This window comes from Podarcis muralis, chromosome 6 (assembly GCF_964188315.1).
Source record: "Podarcis muralis chromosome 6, rPodMur119.hap1.1, whole genome shotgun sequence".
In the NCBI taxonomy this organism is placed as follows: Eukaryota; Metazoa; Chordata; class Lepidosauria; order Squamata; family Lacertidae; genus Podarcis; species Podarcis muralis.
Genome location: NC_135660.1, coordinates 65,680,556 through 65,704,692, shown reverse-complemented (window position 1 = coordinate 65,704,692; position 24,137 = coordinate 65,680,556). Strand labels below are relative to the sequence as shown.

Below are 24,137 nucleotides of genomic sequence, written 5' to 3'. Positions count from 1 at the left end.
AGCTTCCTGCCACAGAGAAAAATCAATTTGTCTAGGCTTGTTCAAGCTTCCGCATTATGTAAGATACACTGATGCTTTATTGAACCCAGTGCCATTTACGGCTTAATTACAATGACCTCTCTCTTTCCTTTACTTTCTGTTACATATGACTTGGAAGACTGAGAGGTGCCTTTTCTCCATTCCAGTTCAGGTGTCTTAGGTAGTCTGGGAACAATCTCTCAGGTTAGCCAAAGCTAACGGAAAATGTATCATTCTAAAGAATATTTTCTTCTACTTCTTGGTGGAAGAATGGAGTTGTCTAGATATTCATTGTCGAAACAGGGCTAAGTGTCATTTATAGAGGCTACATAACGGAAGGATGTTATTCTTTACTGTAGTGTTGGATGAATGTTTGGCCTCCTTACAGTCTATTTACCATTTTTATGTGTGTAAAAAAAGTGTACAAATAGGAAGCAAGATAAAACAAATCAAGGCTGTAATTCTACTGTTTTGAGTAGAGTAAAGGGTTACGCTGTAAGTGTCAATAATTAAGGCAGGCGCTATCAGTAAAAGCAATATATGGCAACAGTAAAACAAAACTAAATAGCACCAATAGCTCTGGGATGGCTCAGTTGGTAGAGTATGAGACTCTTGATCTCATATTTGTGGGTAACAGCGCCATGTTGGGCAAAAGATTCCTGCATTGCAGGGGGTTAGACTAGATTACCCTGGTAGCTTTGTTTTGGCTTGTGTGATTTTTGTGTGTGTAATTTAGGGGGTTTGTGTAATTTATGGTTGCCATAAGCCTGGAATTTCCCAGACATAGCCAGGATTTGGCCATTGGAAACAGCGTCCGGGCAGAAATCACATATTCTTTTCTACTGTCCATTGTACAACCAGCTATGCAAACCCATGCTACCCCCTCCCCCTTTTTTGGGGTAGTCTAACATCACAGCACTATGAAAATATCAGATTCTATCTGTCTGACATTAACCCAGAAGTAACTGCAAGGGTGGCTGAGGTTTTTGCCGATAGTATCTCTTTGAATGGTGAATGGCACTATTTAGCGGGAAGAAATCCCAATGAAAATCCTCATTATTATATATTTTACATGGCTGTTTAAAGCTCAGCAACTTTGCCCAAAAAAAGGCTCAACTACCTTTGTGTCCGGATTTTTACTTTTTTGAAATACGGCAACCTGTTATATTCATTTTGCAGCCAAATCTGCACATTCAGTTAAATCAAAGTCCTTGAACAAGAATGTTTAAGTTGTTCCAAAATAAAGAAGTGAATAAAGGATTATAGTCAGTCTCTGCAGCTATAGCAAAATAGCCTTGTGTTTTTTGTTTTGTTTTTAATGTCCCTGCAGGATACATTGCTAATGCAACTGCCGCAGTGACAGCTACTCAGCTCAAGCAAGCAGTGACTCTGGGACAAGATTTGGCAACCTACGCAACCTACGAAGCTTATCCAGCATTTGCAGTAGCTACTCGGAGTGATGGATATGGAGCATTCTAAAAAAAACAACCCAAATGGCCTGTGTAATTTAAAGCAATATCTTACATTTAATCAAGCTATGGCAGGGGGCAGGAGCTACTTCAAGCTAATGATTAGTCAGGTTCAATATGATTCTGAATTAGTGATAGGGCAAATTCTGATGTAGCAAGGCTTCACTGCTTTTAGAATAGCAGTTTAATAATGGTAGACACTGATTTTTATTTTTAAATCCACTTTTTTTTTTTACAAGCAGGGGGGTAAGCCTAACCTAAGAAGGAAAAGAAAACTTAAAGAGTGTGTTGTTTCATTTGTGTTTACAAACGATGGTCCTTAATTGCAATTTCCAATAGTATTTTTGTAATAATGTAAAGCAATGGTTTTCAACCAGTATGCCGTGGCACCCTTGGGTGCCTTGAATGATGGTCAGTGGGCCATGGGCAACACTGGCCTCTGTCCCTCTTTCCTTCCCTCCCTTCCTCTAATGCCCTCTCACATCTCTACCTCCCAAAGGCTTGCACAACTGTTTGTTGCAGCAGCCCTGGCTACAAGCTTCCCAGGCGAATGGTGTCTCTGGGGCTGGCCAGGGGGTGCTTCCCAGGCCCCTGTGGGGCAATGTGAGGAGGCACCTCTCCTTGGGGCAGCAGCAGCAGCTGCCTGGAGGACTCCAAAGGAGAGGGGAGAGGGGAGAGGAGGCTAAGGGAACACTCCACAAGGGAGTGTGTTCAAACAAGGGTGAGAGGCTGCCAGCTCTGCAGGCAAGGGGTGACATAACTGGGCTCCTGAGCCCCACAGGGGTGCTACAGAAAGAATGTAGTTGGTCAAGGAAGCCTTGGACTCAAAAAGGTTGAAAACCTCTGACGTAGAAAAGTCATGGGGCTTTTATATTTCTCAGATATTCTTGTTGTAAAGCGTTTTATGTAGGTATGAATCCTGCATATGATGGTGTGTTAGCTATAATCTTAGGGCCAAACTAGATGCTCCATTAGATGCTTGACTGCATTTAAAGGTGTTTTTAAATGCAAATAGCAGACACTGCAGGGGAGGGGACCCTGAATATTGCTGAGGTCACTGCAGACAGGGTGGGGAAATTTAACCCTTTCCTCTCCTACGGCTGCCCTACTCATCCAAGGCTCTCATTGGTACCACTGGCTTCTGTCCTGCATGCTGGAAAGTATATTGGAGCTTAGAAGTATGGGAGCAATGTCTCAAAGATAAATAAATTGTTCCCAATGTTCACTTTCAATCTTTTAAAAACATTATATGGCTGAATAATTATTTTGGAATTTTTAGCTTCAAATATTAAAGAACGGTCCTATTCAGCTTTACTCAGAAGCAAGAGTCACTTTGTTCAATGGGTACTTACTTCCAAGTAAACATGCATAGGATTGCAGCATAGCTATCTCAAGTGATTTTTAATTGAATTGTGCAATCCAATCCCCACATTTGTAAACCAAAGGAACACCCTAGATAAACTAGAATATACATCCGAAAGAAAGAGGGGAAGGATCATTTTGTATCTTCTATGAACATCATTTAGAAATGATGCTTTCCTGACTTAAGATGTTATTTTAGCATCTTCACAAATGTGATTATAAATTGGCTGATTTGCACATGGGTTTGGGGGAGGATAATACGCCGTGCGCCCGCCCCCAAAAAGTCATGGTCCAGTACTGCACCTCAAAGGAAATAAAAGGAGGTTTGGAGCTAGTGATAGTGGATTTGGCTATTGTATTGCAGCACAACTGTATTGAATACCTGACTCACTCATCACATATCCCATTAGTGCTGCTTGTGACATCCAGTGTAGCTCAAACATGGCCATCTCTCTCATCTTTCCTTGTTCTTTAAATCAGTTCTTAAAAGGTCCCATATTACAGAAAGTTCAATTATGTCCTTGTTGCTTTGAATCATTAAGAGAACAAAAATAAGACTTTGGAGGTGGCAGAGTAAAACCCAAGTTATATCAAAATGATTTTCTAATTAAAGCACCAACAATTCTGTTCATTGCTTTGCTGGGATGGATTCAGTGTCCCTTTAACTGAATATTCACTACATTTTTGGATATCATCTGCATTCAGTTCCTGCAAATGAATGCTTTAAGTGAGCCTGTAATCTTTTTTTGTTTTGTATTACCAAGGGTGTGGAACAGCAATGGGTGTGGATAGTGCCTGTCTGAGCTGATTCAGGCGAGTTTCAAGCTTGTGGTTCTTAGAGGGCCTCTAATATCAAAGTTGCCAACTACTGAGATGGCTTACAGTGTCATGGAGATTGCCAACTATTTGGTGAGAAGTTGCAGTAAAGAAGGGACCTCTAGCAGAGGACCATAAACATAGTTGTCTCATGTGTCCAGTGGCAGTGACCATAAATTTAATCCTGGTGACCAACAGAGAAAGCCTCTAAAAAGCCTCCAGTGACATCACAGGAATGCAAAATGCCTCTTTTAGAATTTTGTCAGGCTGCAGCTTGCAGTGAGACCCAATACAGGACTGCTGCTGCCCCTCCACCAAAAAAAAATCACCTCTGCTTGTTCGGCAATAGATGCAGAAGGGCAGCATTAATTTGCTTCCATGGAGCAAGGTAAGAAAGCAAAAACTTGCCGCCTGCCAGAAACATGGGGTGACTTCCAAGGCCAGCCTCAATTTGCAAGTGTCTGACATTTAGACTACTGCCAGAACCTTATTGCTAGAAAACCACATTCTGTGTCAGGAAGATAGGAAGCTGTGCATTGCATGCACGATGACTTACTGCATCAGGAGACCCCAAGAAGGCTTCCTCCTGATGCGACAGTTGCCTGCCAGGCTGTGCTAATCTGTGTGGCCTCTCCCAATGGTGCATGGCCTGGTGCAACATCCTGCCAGGCTGTGCAGCATCTCTTAATGTGTCACGACCATGGGCGACTTCACACCAGGCTGTGCTGTATCGGGAGAAGTTGCACAGCCCAGGGCAACTTACCTCCAGGCCTCCTTGGCTCCCTCAAGATTGGGAGGGGCTGAACCCCATCCCAGCAGAACTTGGAGGTTGTGGAGGCCTCATGGAGGGGATGCCCCTGTCTGAAGTCCAGCCCATCCCTGGACTTCAGACAGGGATTGAACTTGGGACCTTATGACATTCTACTCATCTATGATCCCACTTCTAAGGTCCAGTATTCTGAACACGTGCAGACCAATCCACCTTCCGCCACCTCGGATGATCCATATGTATGCATTGGAATCACCCTAAATTGGAACTTTCTTTCCATGCTAGCACCAAATTTGTAGGTGGTGGGTGAGGGGTCTTTAAACAGCCTCCATGTGTGAGTTCAACCTAAATCATTTTTGTTAATTATACACTTGTGAAACTTGCCTAGTGTCACTGTATTCACACCTCTAATGTTAGCAACAAAATACTTCTATCTGGTTGAAATCATTTCTTACTTTTATTTAACTGTATACTCTCCCCCCCCCAGCTATTATTTATACACAGTAAGATAAAGCAGGTGCCTGAGACACAGAAACAGTATTAAAATGTGTGCATAAAAGCACTTATATTTTTCATACTTTTAGTACTCTTTGTATAGAACTGCGGCAGCACTCTGAAATCACGGAGGTAGCTTTATTTGGAACAACTGTTCGTTTCAAAAATGGAAATTCAGCAAATTGAATAGTGAACCATCAATTAAGAAAAATGTCAGGTGTGAAATTCTGTGAAGCTGTGTTGTAAATCAAATCGTTATCAAATGGACGTTAAGAAATGATTAAACTTCCTTAAATAATGTTGACGTGTCTGCTTCTTTTATAGCATTGAGCCTGACAGATATCTTTAAAAGATGGTACTCCAACAACAAAGTTGTCAAGCTTTTTCCCCCTTGGGGGGGGGGGGCAAAATCCCAATTGCAACAAATAGTTTTTGAGCTATTTCTTAGGAAATTCACCAATAGCTACATTTCCAACATGAGTTGCCATACATACGTCTGGACATCTCAGCGATTTCTACTCGGACACTGTTTCCGACTGCCAAATTCTGGATATGTCCAGAAAATTCCAGACGTATGGCAACCCTAGCATATTAACTGGTTTCTTCTTTCTGACCACTTGAAACCACTCCATCCAACATTTAATGGGTGAAAGTAGGAACACTCTTATGTGGGCATCATAACATACTCATTCTCACACCAAGGATCATGACCCTCTCTGCTACTATATTCTGCTAACTAAAGGTTCTTTGTTGGTTATATTCTGCAATAATTTACTCCGTAACAATATATTCTGCATTGGTTTCTGAATTGGATGTGCTAGTAAACAGACTAAAAGAGTTTCCTTTGTTTGTTTGTTTTAATAAACAGCTCTTTACCCTCCTTGCATGTTTTACCCTGACTGAAATGTGTCCCTGAACTGTGCTCATCCCCTTAGTTTCTCTGGAATGGGATGGAAAAGAGTGTGTATTACCTCACCCATTTTTGCCCCTTAGCCCACCCAGCAGCAATATTTCCTAGGTATATTGCCCAGGGCTACTAGAATGTCTGGCTCTTTAAAAAAAAGCAATTGCTGGTGCAGTTTTAAAAACAGAAACATGAAACATGACATTTGAAGCCCAACGTTTATTGCAAGATGCATCTATAAATGCCCATTTGAGTCTAGGCCAGCAATTGCCCGGTTCCTTTCCTATAGATACCATATACTGTGTTGATAGATGCTGGCACTTTTCCACTAGGTGTGCCACAAACAGGCAAATGAAACAATGCAATTAAATTGCATCAAAGGGCAAAGGTGAGTGAAATCTGGATTCAACATCTTCACTAACTGTGCATTAGGTACACATTCTGATGTTCTGAAAGAACGTGGATTGTGCCATCTAGTGGAGGCTGGGCTCCTTTTTTTCCTTGGCAGTTGTGCCAGTTATGTTGTAGAAATGATGTGAAGAAGCTTGTCACTACCGCTTGTCAAAGTTAGGCCCCAGATCCATAGGAGCAAAGGACTTATACTGCGTGGGGAGGGGAGGAGCTGTTTCTCCTAAAAAGAGGCCCAATGTATATAGCTTGAGCATTTGAAAAGACTTGCACATTTCTGTTGTTTTATGTTAAGTTCTAAACTCCAGAAACTACAATCTGTGCGCAGTAAAAACATCTTACATGGTGATGTGTGTTACTTCATTTACTTCAAAATGTGGCTGGGGTTCGGAATCCCCTGCTCATTCTGCTGGAATTTTGTCTCAAAGTCCTGCCCTGATACCATCACTGGCAGTGGCTGCAAAGTTAAGGGCCATGGCAAGGGAGGCGGGGGGTGGAACTGTAGCCAACCTAAAAAGGATCCTGCATACTGTAGAGGGACTGGCAGACTGTCAGTGCTAGATCAGGAAGAGCAGAGTTCAAATTCCAGCTCAGATATCAAGCTTAGAATGTGGCATTGGGAAAGTCACTGTCTAAGCCTAGCCTATTTTAGCACGCTGTCGTGAGTGTAAATTGGAGTAACCTAATATGGCGATAGTGGGCCTTCACTATGCCAGATTTTGTTGGACTACAATTCCCATCATCCCTGACCATTGGCTATGCCAACTGGGACTCATGGGAGATGGGAGACTACAACTCCCATCATCCCTGACTATTGGCTATGCCAACTGGGACTCATGGGAGATGGAGTCCACCAATGTCTGGAGGGTTGCAACACCTTGAGCTTCTTGGGGTAAGGGTAGGATGCAATGTGATGCCAGACAGACAGAGGCCTGCAAATGGCAGCAAGCCCCTTCCTCAGTGCAAGATGCAGAGGCCTCCAAAACAAAGAACTTTTTTCTGATAAGGAAAGAGGCAAGAAAATTCACCAGGAAGTGTGGGACAACACTTGCTTTGTTACAGAAACATCTAACCTCCCAGCAAACAAATCAGGATTAATACTCACTAAATAGTCAGCGCCATCTAATCTCTCTACAAATTAACCAGGATAAATGCTAAAACAAAACCAGTCATTTGGAAATGCCATGTGTTGAACAGAAGTGGAAAACTGAGCAGAAAATTCACATGGGGGGAAGGGACTGTTGCTCCTAAAAAAAGGCCCAGTGTATAGCTTGAACATTTGAAAAGACTTGCACATTTCTGTTATTTTATGTTAGGTTCTAAACTCCAGAAAGTACAATGCAATACAATATAATACATGCACAGTAAAAACATCACCACAGCAATCTCTGTTTTTCCATGCAACTGCAGTCCATCAGGTCAGATAATAGCAAATTGTTTTGTACAGTCAAGGTCTCTCCAAAGCGTGAGATAACAGCATTTGTTTGAAATGTGGCCAGACCTGACCTGTTGCAGAGTGGGGGTGGGGTGGGGGGAGGGAGGCAGGAAGCCCAACCATTTTCAAAGCACATGGCTACTTTTTCTTTTTACCTTTCATGAGCAACTAAACAAGCCCCCATTTCTTGTGTTTCAAAGGGCCATCAGAGTTTCCACATAAAAACCAAAGGGCTCTTTCTGAGCAAAGGTAACTTAGTTCCCAACTCCTTTATCACTCAGACTTAGTTAACAATTGTTTTTAAGAAATAATAATCTAAAACATGCTAAAATACATCAAATTCAAGAGCTGGGCCAAAAGTTTCTTTAAAAAAATGATCAAAATGTCGAGTTTCATCACTCAAATACTGAAAGCAATATGTTTCATTCTACATTCAAATTTGTACTTATGAATATATATCCCTCCAGTCTTGAAATTCTAGCAGTATTTTAGTTTCATTGGCACCTCTTGATTGTTTTGGCAGACATCATATATGCAACATGCACAGCAAGCACAGAACGTTGTTGTTGCTGGTATCCATCTGTCTCAAGAGACAATGGGATGCGTCTCCAGGGGTGAAATTAAACTGTTGCGTTAGCGGCACTGATGGGGTGCAAGCCTGGTGGTGTGTTTGGAGTTCCTGGGCTGCCCAGATGACAAGACCTCCCTCTTGGCCTCACTGATGTGCTCCAAAGGAAAGCAGAGCAATACTTTTGGCACCAGCTTGGCTGGAAGGAGGCATACAAGGTGCCATCCAACCGTCTTAGGGACTCCAAATTTGTGTAGTGTTTACAACAGAGCTTCCCAGTGCTTTTTTTCTGGGGGAACGCATGGGTACACATACCCCTAAACATTTTGTGAATCTAAGTTTGGCCTCATTTCAATATGAGTAGGAAAATGAGAGTACCCCTAAACATATTTTTAGAAAAAAGCACTGGTTGTGACACCTTAGTGTGTCAGCAGCAGTGTGTAGGTGTCTTGTGCAAACGCTGCCCACTCTCCTCCCAGGGCTGGATAGCGGTGAGTTTAACCTCTGATTTGCTAGTAAAACTGAATTACTGTGTCGCAAAATGATGCAAAACTGAATTGCTGTGTTGTGAAATGATACATGCCTCTTTTAAGAACGAGGCATGAGTTCTCTTTTTTAAAACCCCTCCTCCTTCCCTAGCCCTTTTTCCTTTCATGTCATGTCTTTTAAGATTATAAGCCTACATACAAGCAGAGACTGTCTTTTTATAGATTTGTAAGATGGTCTGAGAGCTTTCAGATGTGGAACAAAGCAAACATGCTTTAAATTAAGATAGTTAACAACAACAATATCTTGGACACAACCTTTTAAAAATCTCAGATGTTGCAGTTGATAAGTCTTAAAGCTCAGTTTAGTGAAAAATGTTTAAAGTAATAAAATGGAAAATTTGAATCTTTGCCATTTTATAGGAGTGATGCCTTGTAGTCAAACGTATTTGTTCACAGCAGCAAATCGTAGCATGAATTGTGCAGAAAACTGCAGGATGAATTCATCAACTATCAGCACTGTGCAACAATGCCCAGGAATAAGTGGTTCTTGCAAGGCAGTGCTGAACAAATCCAAATGAACTAAATGGAGACCAGCAGTGTTTAACACAGTAACCGTTGCATCCTTCTGTCATTGTAAAGATGGGGCAATGCATGTCCCATCTGTGCTCTTGGCTCACGTGGTGTTACTGGACTGTGTCAATGTTCTTTAGACTGGAAGGAGGATATGGGATGATAGAACTGGCCTGTTCATTTTCTGCTCACAATTTTGGACTATGCAAGGGAATGTCACATTTAAGTACTAAGCTACATTTTAATCAAAGTCATAGATTAGGGAGGGAAACCATCTAGAGAAAGCTTGCTGACTCCAGTTACAGCGGTCTCAAAGATTATATTTATATGCATGCTGCTGATGCCCTGTAGCCATATAATAATACTAACACTAATCCTCAGCGTGGGAAAGAAAACAAGCAGGAGACAGATTAACATCAACAACAAAAAGTAATTAGACCAGTTAAAATGGGCTAATACTAGAATGAAGGAAGACTAAGGAACAGTCCAACATCTATCACTGACCAGTGGCATAAATAAGTGTAAGTACTTGGCCTGAAAGGGTAAATATAGTGGAGATAAACAGTACACTAGTCCAAGCTGCATAAGGCAGTGAACTGCAAATGGCCTGCTACTGCACTGAGGTTTGTAAGCAATGACTGGATTCGCTTTTGAGTTAAACCCTTTCCTGGAGTAAGATTTACAGTATTTAAATGTCTCCGATTTACACCAGTGGGTTATGTACGCCTGGCAGTCAGCCCCTTCACTGACATCTGAAAGCTGCAGTTCATTTGGTGTCGTGTCTGCAAAAGTTCAGGTTTCTCTATCGCTTCCTCACTGTCTTTTAGTTTTTGCTATCTTGAGTAAAGCAATGCCTGAAATAAGCAGCTGTGCTGACGAACGGCAATAGTGGCGTCATTGTCTCAAAAGATAATGCCAGGCTGCTTAATGCATTTTGATGCACAGCACAATTAACCTTGTCCTGCGTGCCAGAATTTCCACTAGAAACAATGACCTACTTGCTACAAGGTGTCAATGAAAATAGCAATTATATTTAACCAGGGTACAAAGGCAAGATATTGGATGTTGCAGAGCTCTGCTGTTCCCAATTTCTCTTCCTTTGGGGGGACACTAAAAGCAGATCTACAGAGCCGGCAGCCTTTCTTGCAACTGTTCCATCTCAGATTACAGAATGGGAGGTGTCAGATTTCAACCCTTCTCAGAAAAACCCTTCCTGCAAATGGGAGTTACGCACATGAGGGTTACGTATTCTAGCTAGCTGGTCTTTTCTGTGATGTACCAAGGCTTGTATCCAATGCAACGCTAAGCAATTATCCCATCAGTGAAATGATTTCTGCTTGTGCCTTGGGATTTTGCCCCGCTACCCTTGTCCTGCCCCACTCCATAGCTGTCAAGTGTCCCTTATTTGAAGGGTCAGTCCCTTATTCCAGCGCCATGTCCCGCTGCTGTCCCTTATTGATGGATGTCCCTTAAATGTCCCTTAAATGATGTCCCTTAAATTTCAAAGGAAGCAGCTCCTCTCCCTCCCTCCCTCCCTGCCGGCCAGGGAGGAGGGAGGCTCCAACTGTGTTGCTTGGCTGTGTTGCTCACCCAATAAGAAGTCTAAGAACGAGTGGAGGGTGGAGCTTGCATGCCTTGTGTGTGGCTAGTTAATGCAAGCTGAGGGGTTTTTGGAATGCTGGACGCCATTTTGTTGCACGTGCTGCTGCAAACTTTGCAGTGCAAAGCCAGGCCGGGAAGCCATCATAAGTTGAGGCTGCATAGGCCTTGTGGTGCATGTGATTCAGATTCTATTCAGTTGAACCTCTGGTTACAAAGTTGGTTGGACAGTGTTCTCGAAGCTACCAGCATGAGTTTGACCAGACTGCAGGAGGACAGGAAGACTGGAGTGCCTGGAACAGGTGAGGCTGCAGGTCCCTTATTTTGGCTGCTGGTCCCTTATTTTCAAGGCTGCTGGTCCCTTATTTTCAAATCTGTAAGTTGACAGCTATGCCCCACTCCCTGCACATGCAAATATGATATCGAATCATAGAACTGTAGAGCTGGAAAGGATCTCAAGGGTCATCTTGTCCAACCCCCTGCAATGCAGGAATCTAAACTAAAGCATCCATAACAGATGGGTATGTCAAAGAAACTCCTAGTCTTCTCTCTTGCCAAGGTACTGGCAGTCATATGACTGGGAGTCATATTCAGTACTGGCATTCCACCAGCTTTTAAAGATACACCTCCTTACATAAGCAGTCTCCTGATTGAACCTCCTATTTTACTTGTCTTAATCGCTGGCTTGACAGTTTTAATTGCTGTGCTGTGTTAATAGGTTTGTTTTGTTGCTCCATTTTAATTGTGAACTGCTCAGAAGCCACCTTGCCAATTAAGCAGTATATACTTTTAATGATATTAATAAACATTGAAACATATGTACTATCCATTCACTCAGATACACTGCACACGTCTGCTGAGATGGTGTGCTCTTTCTCAAAGGGCATTTTCTTGTGTTGTGAGCACCAGGTGGTCAAACTTTATTTGTGGCTAGCTGTCTTTTAAATCATATTTTTAAATAACCGATGTAAAGACCTATCAATAAGCCCAGACAGGAAACGTGTGATGACAGACAGTAGGGTGGATCATCAGGCAATGAAACGCTGGCAGAACTATATTGTCAGATACATTAAAACTATCAACAACAGCTACTAGCTATGTTCTGCCTTCATGGGGTTTTGTCAATGGGTTCTTTATCTGGGATGTATGAAGTAAATGCAAAACACAAGCAGTGAAGTCTGAAACTTATTGAGCAGCAGGCTTCTTATACACAAGGATACAGAATCACTCTATTGCACAAGCATAGAAACAAGATAGGATAGACTAACATACCAGGCCCTCCTTTACACAAGGATATCAAGCAAGCAACAATCTCTCCTTTACACAAGGATAAACACAAGAATAGAATGCACTAACATACCAGGCGAATGGCAGAATCCCTCCTTTCAGCTGCTGGAAGCACCAAGGATGTAGCAGCAGAGTAGACCCTAATCTGGCCAGACTATACAGCACATTCATCAGTTTAGGCCTGCATCAATACTGCTACCTTTCACCTGGCTTGATTGTTACTACCTTCACCTTCCTTGGGGGGTCTCATGAGCTAGGCCAGCAGGCAAGCAAAGTAATTTTGTACCAGAAGCCCTCGTATGAGCGCAATCAAGTCAGCAGAACTCAGCATTAGAATCACTGCTGCTGAGCTCATGGTGGCATGAAGGGTTCATTGTGCAAGGCCACCTACACCTCCTTGGTAACCATCCATCTTCTGCATTTCCATTACTCGTAATCAGAGGAAGTATGCTTCTGAATATTAGTTGCTGGAAATCACATGTGGAGAGAATGCTGTTGGATCCTGTTTGTGGGCTTCCTACACACAGGCATCTGGTTAGTCACTGTGAGAACAGGATGCTGGACTAGATGGGCCATTGGCCTCATCCAGCAGGCTCTTTATTATATTTAGATATTCTCATGGTTGTTTTTTGTTTTGTTTTTGTTTGTTTGTTTGTTTGTTTTGCTTTTAACAGGAGAGCTTTTCACAGCAAATCACCCCATTCATTGATCTTGTCCGGTGCTGCTTACTCAAACCAACAACAGCTCTTCAAGGGCAAAGGTCTCTGTGGATCCTGCTACCAAGATCCTTTATTATCTGGAAAAGCTGGGCAGTGAATCTGGTGATTTCTAAATTCAGAGCACAGGCACTGCCAATACAATTGGAACATGCAACAAAATCCCTTTTGCAGTAAAACCTCACCTTCTATCAGCCATGCTCCTGTTTAGGGTTTTAGTCAGCCATGTCCCATTCCAGGAGGATAGGCCATTCCACTTAATTTCATCCCGTCCCACAGCACTAGTTTCTCCTTCTTCCAGTCATTAGAATTCTGCGGAATGCTCAGTCCTCATTGGGCTGTTTGGAACGTTGTGAGTTTCTGCATCTTTAAGGTCCTATTTTCTACTTGCCATTTTGCAAATCTCAAGGATCCCCCAAGCATGCTGATATCCTCCTCATTTCTCAGTTGTTTTGTTTTGACTCCAGTTCTGTCAGCACTCACCACCTGAGTTTGCTATTAGATGGACTGCTAGCTACCTCTTGACAACAACTCTTGGTAGGGCTTGTAAAATGGGAACCATTTTAAGAACATTTTAACCAGCCTTTCAAGGGGCATAACTTTGAGTGCCTCTTTATTTTCCCCTCATTGCTGGCTGCGCAGGAAAAGTCTAGACATTACTCTTCATGCAGAGAGGAGGAGGAGAATAACAAAGAGATAGAGGCAAATTCCCACTGAAATGAGTGAGATGTGATTTCAAATGCAGGTGTGTATCATTCAAGGTGCACAGTTTGGATAATGGATTTTTGCCTGTATAATCCCCGCAGAAGCAAATTCAGTTTTGTTGCCACTGATCTTATCCAAGTGAAGAAAATAGGCTGAGGAATACTCTAACCTGCCTTCTGGAATATTTATAGCTTCCCATTCTTGCATTAATTCTGTATTCTACAGTGAAACAAGTTGTGTTTCTTTCTCCCAGAGGGAGAAACAGGTAGCATTAAAATTAGGTTCTTTCTGCCTCCTTAATGAGGCATCCTCATTTGTTATGGATGTGCTGTACTCTGCCAACCAGAGAGGTTTTGACTTCAGCTACCATTTTCCTATACAAAAGGCCTCAAAGTCTGATTGGGGAAAATATCAGAGATCTTTTAAAAAGTGGGTGGGCTTGTGAAAAGGCCCTTGGTTTTGTTAGGCACCTGTGTTTCAGCTCCAAATGCAATTAAATCATTACATTGTACCTTTAAATTCCCTGACATGGAATGGGCATGAGCACAAAAAATGCATTCTCAAGAATCTCCGTTTTAATAATAATAACAATATTAATAATAATAAACCTAACTGAGTATTTTATCCGATTAATCCTACTCAGAGTGGGTCCATTGAAACAAATGGACCTAAGTTAGTCATGTTCATTAGCATCAATGGGTCTGCCCCAATTATGATTTCCCTCATGGCTATAAATATATGTGTGAACATGAGCAGGCTGGATGATGCTTGCCAAAAAATAAAAATAATAATAATAATAATAATAATAATAATAATAATAATAATAATAATAAATTTATACCCCGCACATCTGGCTGGGTTTCCCAGGCACTCTGGGCGGCTCCCAACAGAATATTAACACATTGAAAAATCAAACATTAAAAACTTCCCTAAACAGGGCTGCCTTCAGATGTCTTCTAAAAGTCAGATACAGTAGTTGTTTACAGTGGTACCTCAGGTTAAGTACTTAATTCGTTCCAGAGGTCCGTACTTAACCTGAAACTGTTCTTAACCTGAAGCACCACTTTAGCTAATGGGGCCTCCTGCTGCTGCCGCGCCGCCGGAGCACGATTTCTGTTCTCATCCTGAAGCAATGTTCTTAACCTGAGGTAATATTTCTGGGTTAGCTGAGTCTGTAACCTGAAGCGTATGTAACCTGAAGCGTATGTAACCCAAGGTACCACTGTATTTCCTTGACATCTGGTGGGAGGGTGTTCCACAGGGTGTGTTATGTACTGAAGTTCTCACCCTGGGCCAGCAGGGGGATACTGTAGATAGTTTTCACTCAGGTCCATGTCAGTTATTTTAGGCGGGAAACCCTGGGTTGTTGTTGCTACAATGTTGACAGCTGGCTGCCTATAAAAGCAGGCCAGCTAAGCTGTTTGCTGTTCAGTTTCTGTTCCAGCTTACAAAATAAAGAGCTGCTTGGAGAAATCGCTGTGTCGTCTGCCATGTCTACCCACTATTCAACAGGGTGGGTGTTCCACAGGGTGGGCACCACTACCGAGAAGACCCTCTGTCTGGTTTCCTGTAACCTTACTTTTCACAGTGAAGAAGGCCCTCGGAGCTGGCCCTCAGTGTCCAAGTTGAGTGATGGGGGTGGAGACGCTCCTTCGGGTATACTGGGCCAAGGCAGTTTAGGGCTTTAAAGATCAGCACCAACACTTTGAATTGTGCTCAGAAACGTACTGGGATCCAATGTAGGTCTTTCAGGACCAGTGTTATATGGTCTTGGCAGCCACTCCCAACCACCAGTCTAGCTGCCGCATTCTAGATTAGTTGTAGTTTCTGGGTCACCTTCAAAGGTAGCCCCACATAGAGTGCATTGCAGTAGTCCAAGCGGGAGATAACTATAGCATGCACCACTCTGGCGAGACAGTCTGCGGGCAGATAGGGTCTCAGCCTGCGTACCAGATGGAGCTGGCAGACAGCTGCCCTGGACACAGAATTGACCTGTGCCTCCATGCACAGCTGTGAGTCCAAAATGACTCCCAGGCTGTGCACCTGGTCCTTCAGGGGCACAGTTACCCCATTCAGGACCAGGGAGTCTCCCACACCTGCCTGTCCCCCCCAAAACAGTACCAGAGAGATGGCGGAATAGGAGTTTCACTGGGTGGAGTTAAGCATTCAATGTGTCCTACAATTTAGCAAAACATGGAAAACTTCAATATAGATGAGGTGGGAAAATAAGATAAAAATACAAATTTGCTCGATATGTACCATTTGGGCATGTCACAGAGTTTACTGTGGCCTGCCACGGGCTTAGAATTGCCCAGGTGCAGAATTTTAGTTGGATTTTAGCCTAGATTAGTAAGTCAGCTCCAACTAGCCTTATAGCTCCATGTGGTGTTCAAGGGGCTACTTGGGAGCAGAAAAAGAACAGTGGCACTTCACAGTCTATTCTAAGGACACTCAGAACAGCCACATGTCCCTGGCAATAGTACACAACAGGACAAAATCACCATTATTGTGACACTTGGAAACTCTGTTAAATTGATTTATTCCCACACACAATTCCATGTATTGTTCTGTTTATTATGCTGGCACTCAGTTGTCTTTCCCTTTACACGCTGGGTTGTTAACATTATTTTTGTGAAATAGTTTCAAATGCACTGAGAAAACCAGAAAACAAACCACTACCCAGACATACCAACCACACCTAAAATCTGTAAGTAGACAACCAGGCACATTTTTTAGCACATATAAAGACTTGTTTTACTTCTGGCATTCCATGTCCAACAGCTAGAAAGAAGTTTGGGAACCATAAAATCAAACAAACTCGGGTGTTTTTTCAATTATTTTCAGATGATTTCATTGGTAAGACCAAGGAATTCTTTTTTAAAAAAAAAATATGTGTTTTTGGTCAGGGTTTTGCAGGAAGGATTCAAGTGCATGTAGGGATTGCACAACTGGAGTGGATTAAAGTGCTCTGTTTGGCCTTACACAATAAAGCCACGTAAAAAAAAAGTGGACTTTTTGCAGTTTAGAAAGTAATGGGGAAATTCATTGAAAAGTGTGGGGTGAAGATTCATGGGAAGACATATGAACACTACGCAAGCAAACCAGGATGAGTTCTTGTTTGTTGTCATCATATCACCTTCCCGTAAACAAGTCAGAACAAACACCCAAGCAAGAAAAGACATAGTCTAACCTCCCCGTTAGCATTACACAAGCAAATCAGGATGGACACTCAGTAAACAGAATGTTATAGCCCTGCCTTCTCTAGTGCTGCTCAGACACCTCTACCTTTCCTTTTCTTGCTTGGTGCGGCTGAAAGCGCTGTCATGCTTTGAAGGGCACTACTTTAGGCTTAGTCCTCCCAAAGAGCAGATGAGGTGGTAAACCTGTTTGTGGACTGTACCATGTCAGATTGAAGGAGAGGTAATGGCAGGGCTTTTTTTTTTTCCAACCGGAACTCCCTGAAACTGAATTCCGGCAGCTCTTAGAAGGTGGAGGTCCTAAAGCTCAACAACCTTGGGTGGGTGCTCAGCAAGTTCCACTTTTTTCTAGAAATAAATTTGGTAATGAAATGGCCAAATGCTCCCCCCCCCCCCCGACATTTCTTGCACATAGAAAAGTGGCATGTTCCTCCTTTGTTCTTGGACTTTATGGATTGGCATGCCAAGGGTGTCTGATGTAAATGCCCTACACCCACCCTCCCCTTCTTCAGACATAACAGCACCCCAACCTCTGCAAGCAGGCCTGTGCAGAGCTTGTTTAAGGCCTGGGGCATGAGTCTTATTAGAATAAAGTTATAAACTCAAACAAAAAAGCAGCTTATAATTTACTGGGATGCTTTCTTAGGGAGGTCTCTGATTTTATGTGGAACACTAGTGACACCCGGTGGTTGCTTGTACTCATTACAGTTTGACTTTTTTTGAACAGTATCTCCATTGCATGCAAGAACAGGCCTAACAGCCAAGGTCTATGAAAAAGGAGTATATCAACAAGGCTTCAGGGTTTTTTGGTGTTCTTTTGTTTTTTTGCAGAAACAGGAATGGCAGCAGCAGCAGCAGCAGCAGCAAGTAAGCACATTTCTGACCTTAGTGGCTGTAGAATACAGGGCATCAATCAAGTGTAAAGATCACAGTTTAATGATTTCCAGAAAGGAGCAGCCAAGTTAGGTATGTCTGGAATGTACTTTGGCACATTTTTGAAAAGGGAATTATTGGGGTTTATGCTGTTCTAACAGTCATAGTACTAGATCTGTTCCACAGAACTTATGCGTTACCTAGCCCTCACATACAAAAGGGAGCATTTTTGTTGTCACGTTGAAGTAAGCTACTGTAGCTGAGCAACTTCCTCAAGTTCTCCCACCAGCCAAACCTGCCCACTGGGTTCCGAGACAGGGCCAGCCATAGCTCGGTGGTAGAGCATCTGCTTTGCATTCCAAAGGTTACAAGTTCAATCCTTGGCACCTCCAGCTAGGGATGGGAATGCTCTTTGTCTGAAGCCCTGGGGAACCACTCACTGACAGTCGGTGTTGACAGTACTGAGATGGACCATAATATCTAAGAGCAAGGAAGCTTCCTATATACGAAATGTCCAATGCAGGACATTCTATTGCCTGAAGCAAAGGGCAAGATGCCACCCTCTCATTCCACATACAAAAATCAACCAGATTGGTGAATTAAATCATATTTCAACACTCTAGCAATGAGACAGTGTCTTTTACCACACCTGAATGCCAACGGCTAGCTTAGTGGGTACAGGGCAAACTATCTCCAAAACAACAGCAATGGACAGTTCACATTCAATAGCTTTACACTGCTATTGCACAAGAAGTTGTTTTTTTTATTAAAAAAATCACTTCAGATCTGTTCCCAACTCTCCTTTATTTTTTGGATTCCTGGCTTGTTCTTTTCATGAGCTCATTTCTGCCTTGGGCATTTTGGTGGTTTTCTGACACAGAATGTGCAAATGAATTCAGTCCCGAACTCCAACCCCTAGCTGATAGATAAAAAACATGTACCCTTCTTTCAGGACACCTACAAATGCAACAGGTAGAAAAGGGCGTTCAATCATCACGTTGTTCCTTCTGTCTTTGAACCTGAAATGGCTATTCATGCATTCTGCTTAATGGATAACTTATCCCTAGAAAATATTTTTGTCAGTAATAATTGGGAGATAATATCCAAGAATTCCATGCGCATTATCCATGCACACACAGAGAGACTGAAAGTGTCAATCAGTATTATCAGCATCTACTAAATGCCTTCCATCCTAAACTCTTTTTATAAGGAAGATAAAATATAATCCAAACATGGAAAAGTTGGGGGAAAGCGGAGAAAGGGATAATGACACATGATCCAGGTTTAGTTTTCTGCAATTGTTAAAAGCCTTGGATGGGATTCATATAAAGAAGTTATCCAGCTAGTTTAATAGTGCCCAGCTGAGCATTAACGCATGGATACAAATGAGTATTCAGGTTCACATTTGCAGTCTCATTCATTGCACATCTGTAAACCTGCTTGTGCTATCAACATCTCTTGCTCGATTAGATGCTGCTTGCAAGCCTGAATAGGTAAGATAAATTGACATATGGAGGCAGCTTGTTCCAAAGAGAAGAAATAGAAAGCAAAAACCGTCAAAGATGCAACATGAAAGAACAAACCTTAGGCATATGTAAGGCAGCAAAAGGTAACAGGGAAACAGATGCCTTGTGACAGGTTTCGCCAGCCTTCTAGTGCTGGGAAGTTGCATAAACACAAGGTCAAAGTCTGCAAAGCAGAATAGAAGGAAAAGCAGCCAGCAGGTTTTTCCCCATGCAAGGAAGTCAATGGTCAAAGCATGAGAGCGCTTAGGAAAGGGTACAGTTCCCCTCTCTGATAAGACTAGGTTACGCATTTGAGGCAAAGGCAAAGATTGACACACCTGCAGTCCTCGGGGTGTGGGTGGGTGTTTATATATCTGTATCTATAATCCTCTTAAGTGAAAAATTCTCAACAGAGAAGAGCCTTTTTAAAAAGCAGGAAGTCACCAGAGATTTGCTCACCTGAGGCCCCACGAGGCATCATTATGAATTACTTGCTCATTTCCTGAAGTGTTGGAATATTTCTCCTCTGCAAGGAAAGTGTGAAAAGCCTGGAATAAAAATGCAAACAGCCAGATGTAGCCAAATTGTAAGATGATAACTGACTCGGTGCATAGCATTACACAATGGATAACCTGCCAACATGCAGTTGTAGCCTCTACACTAACCTCTACACAGAGTAGACCCTTCAAAATGAATAGACCTAAGGTAGTCCTCTCCATTAATTTCAGTATAACTAAGACTGTACAGTACTCAACTGAGGGTGTGATAGTATATCTCTTTTCAACCACCTTCATTGGCTTCCTGTTTGCTTCTCTACTGAATTCAAAGTGCTGGTGCTTATTTATTTACCAACTTTTACTTCCTTCCTTCCTTCCTTCCTTCCTTCCTTCCTTCCTTCCTTCCTGGAATTCAAGCTGATTGCATGGGATTCCCTGTGTGACTTCAGCAAAGTGGTTGCCTCATGACCCTTCAGATCAAATTTTCACCTTGGAAGTGGTGTTTGAACTTGCCAGTAGCTGGGGGGGGGATGCTGAAATTGCAGTGAAATCCAGGGGTGCTATTATTATTATTATTATTATTATTATTATTATTATTATTATTATTACCAACTTAGGCTTGCTTACCCTACCTGGAGAGAATGGACCTTGCCTTATTTGTTATCCAGGATGCCCTACTTCAATGAACACTATGTGGGTTGGTGTCTCCTTAGAGATGGTTTGGAAACTTCAGCTGCTCCAAAATGCTGTTTGGGGTCAGTCAGTCAGAGCATATCATGCCCATATTGTTACTTCACTCTCATTTCTTTATTGAGTTAATGACAGGTGTTACAGTTAAAATGCTTTTGGCACTTCACAGCTTAATACTTTGGTTCACGAGCGAGGGACACTTTTCGTCAGTTACCCACACTATTTGCAATTCTACCACTGAGGTACTCCAATTAGTACTCAGGGAGTTACCTCACCCCTTGTTACCGGCTTGGGAATCTTTTCCTAGAAAAACTCTCTCCTCCTGACTGGAATGAGACCCAGGGAGTCTGTATTCCCACAGCTTCTACCTCTCCTGCCTCAGACTCAGCCCTCCAGTGAACTCCTGTCTGTTTACCTTCCTCAGACGCTCAATGCCATCTTCCTTTCGAAGCTGCGAGGCTCTTTCCTCTTGCTGTGGACGGTCTCCTCAGAACAGATGTTCAATTCAAATCAGATTCTCTCAGACAAACCCTCTCCTAATCCCTATCTCCCATCTCAAATTGAGCCCTCTCTCTCTCAAACTAAACCCTCGGTCCCTTCTCTATCCCTGTCTAACTCTGTCCCTCAAAAGCTGCTCCTTTTATTTTTCCCTCCAAAATGCTGCTCCACAAACAGCCCCCCCCCCGGCTAGCTGTCTTGGTGGTCATCAGAGAGAAGCTCCAGCCCTCCGGGTGCAATTCTGAAGGACTTCATCACCAGACTTTGGTCTGGTTCCGCTGTCTGTCACAAATACTATTATGTTGATGGTTATATGCAACAAGACCTTCTCAGGGGTGGCCTCACAGCTGTGGAATTTCATCCCATGTGAGGTCAGGCAAGCCCCGCCCCTGGATAATTTTAAACAGGCCTTTTTATACCCTTCAGAAGCTAATTGCAAATATTGCAGTATAAATGGCATTGCGGCCTAGTTTCTAAATAGGCTATTTGCTATTTCCCTGCTGGCTTTTAGAAAATATGGCATAGATATTTTAAATGGTTTTAAAATTTGTTTTGAAATACAAATCATTCTCAATTTGATTTGAGTGTGGAGAAATTACCGTTTAAAATGTGTTTCCTGAGACAGGGTTTTTTTTTTTTTTAAATAAGTTTGCTGTGGATGTGGGGTTATGTGAAGGATTAAGTTTAAAATACCATGAATCTGAGGGTAGATGGCAGTTGGCAGCTACTCAGTTGCAAAAAGAATGGTCATGGAAAAGCGGGTTCTTTTTATATGGACCAAGAGGATTGTGAAATTTCACTGGGTAGAAATTCTTGGTCACTTATTGGACACAAACAAAGTGGTCTGGTGAGGGGGTAGAATTATATGCCCCTCAAATCTGACTGGTTGGTTGCAAGTGTAGGCTGGCTGGAACATAAAAAGAACCATTCTCAATGTATTTTTGCTCTGCTACACATTTGAAAAGGGCGTGTTTATTCTTCCGCTGCTGCTGATGCAGCTGCTTCTGCCATTTTCATCCCGCACTATTTCAGTTACTTTTGAGTTGAAATCTGACAAACATTTTTTGTGCTTGCTTTGCACCAGGAATGCAATGTTGGGGTAATTTGCAATGAATAATACATTGACATTTTATTCTCCTGAGGAAACAACTTTATTTTTAATTCTTTGTTTTGGTGTGCTCATTTGAGGCTGGAACATTTTCTACACTTAGCTGCAGGAACCGGAATAGCTGGTTGTACCCTTCTGCTCCACTTATTAGGATCCCAGCAATAAAATTGTCTAATTTCATATCTACTCCCGTATGCCCCTCCTTTACTGCTGATGTAATTATTTTAATTAAAACTGCCCTGTTCCCACAGGCTCAGGCAAACTTACTATTAATAAAGCAATATTTCCTTTGCTTTTTGCTTATCCTCGTTTACTTAACCTCCCTACAAATACTTTTCATTGAAATTATTTTAAACAAAATCTTTAAAACTGTCCTTTTCCCCCCGCGGGGGGGGGGGGGGAGGCAGGGAAAATGAAGCAGGCACTGGGTAGAATGTGCTGATTATTTTGTTCCTATCAGCATCCTACTGGCTGCATATCGAACCAATGGCAATCTCCAAAGGCAGCCACAGACAGGTAAGCAATGCCAGTAGCCCAGTCTGAATTTAACCAGTGCAGGAGTAACCAAAAGCAAATGGCCATTTCCTGCTAGCTTTGGCAGCCTAGCAAAAGCTGGTAAAAGTCTTTCTAGAGACCAATGCTACCTGGGTAAGCAGAAACAATGAATCACAGAGAACACCCAAATTACATCCTTGCCTTTCTTTAGCTCTCTCCATATTTTCACCCCTGTCTTTGTACCATTGTTTCCAGTTCTATCTCTCCCCATGAGCTTCAGTCCTCCAGTTTGAACCAGCTCAGCCACCGGCTCTGCCTACTCTTCCTTGCTACCTCTCGTGCCTACTTCCAAGAGTATCTAGCAAACGGGTAGGTGATGTGGTGCCCTCCAGATGTTTAGTGGACTTCAACTCTCATCAGCCCCAGCCAGCATCACCAATGGGCAAGAATGATGGGAGATGCACTCCATTGGTGATATTCCATTAAATATTTGCACCAGGGCAATGGGATTTCCTCCCTCTCCTCTCCTCCTGTGTGACCTGAACCGTTACCAAATCTGCTCTGGAGGGTTGGAGGAACCCCCAGTACAGATTCTGGGGATACATGGTGTGTGTGAGAACAGTACAAGGAGAAATCTTGCATTGGAGGAATGTTCTCCTTATTGTTAGGTTGAATAGAAGCCCATTACACCAAGAGGGCACCATGTTGGCTACCCCTGATCTAGACAGTGCTCCCTTTTTGTCTTCATTCAGATCCCCACCTTTAAGCTTCACCTTGCCAGTAAAACCTTTGGCCTACCCTCTTAAGTCACCATCGCCGGCTAAATTTTAAGCTGTGTTTTTATCTTGTGTTCTCATCCTGTGAACCACACTGGGAAGGGAGGTATATACAGTGGTGCCCCGCAAGACGAATGCCTCGCAAGACGGAAAACCTGCTAGACGAAAGGGTTTTCCGTTTTGGAGGTGCTTCGCAAAACAAATTTCCTATGGGCTTGCTTCGCAAGACGAAAATGTCTTGCGAGTTCCTGCAGGGTTTTTTGCCTTTCCCCCCTTTTCCCAAGCCGCTAAGCCGCTAAACAGCTGATCCGCTAAGCCGCTAAACAGCTGATCTGCTAAGCCGCTTATCAGCTGATCCGCTAAGCCGCTTATCAGCTGATCCGCTAAGCCCGCTAAGCCGCTAATAGCGCTAATCCGCTAATGGGCTTGCTTCGCAAGACGAAAAAACCGCAAGACGAAGAGACTCGCGGTACGGATTCTTTTCGTCTTGCGAGGGACCACTGTAAATATAAATAGTAGCAGTAGCAGCATCTAAAGTACATGTATTCATTCATACCCACCCCTTGCCCCTTAACATCAGCTTCTCTCAGCAGAAGCTCGTCTTTTGGGCTTAACTCTGTACAGCAGCACATAGACTGGTAAGATTTCAACCAGCGCTGGCAACAGGGCTCTATATTGTTACAAGTTCCTTAACATATACAGTATCCCAAGCTGCCTATGGCTGGAAACGAGGATACTGGACTTTGATGGGCTATTTGCTTCACCTAGTGTTCATTGCAGTTTGAATCTGAAGCTGCAAGCAAGAACCGACCGCAACCAGTGCACAGAGTTGGTGTTTGGTGTTGCCGCAGTCATCCCCACCGTTAAGGAGAAAAGTCCCAACTGATGC

At 42.8% G+C, this 24,137-nt stretch overlaps 1 protein-coding gene across 4 annotated transcripts in view; it reads left to right on the top strand.

The window, feature by feature from the left end:
- A1CF (APOBEC1 complementation factor) overlaps positions 1 to 5,227 on the top strand; it is a 32,063-nt gene extending 26,836 nt beyond the window's left edge. For all 4 annotated transcript variants that reach the window (XM_077930488.1, XM_028729664.2, XM_028729662.2 and 1 more), the window contains exon 12: positions 1,349 to 5,227. In XM_077930488.1, the coding sequence (XP_077786614.1) occupies positions 1,349 to 1,497 (149 nt within the window). In that variant the 3' untranslated portion in view covers positions 1,498 to 5,227. The remainder of the gene's footprint in view (positions 1 to 1,348) is intronic.
- Positions 5,228 to 24,137: the final 18,910 nt, after the last annotated feature.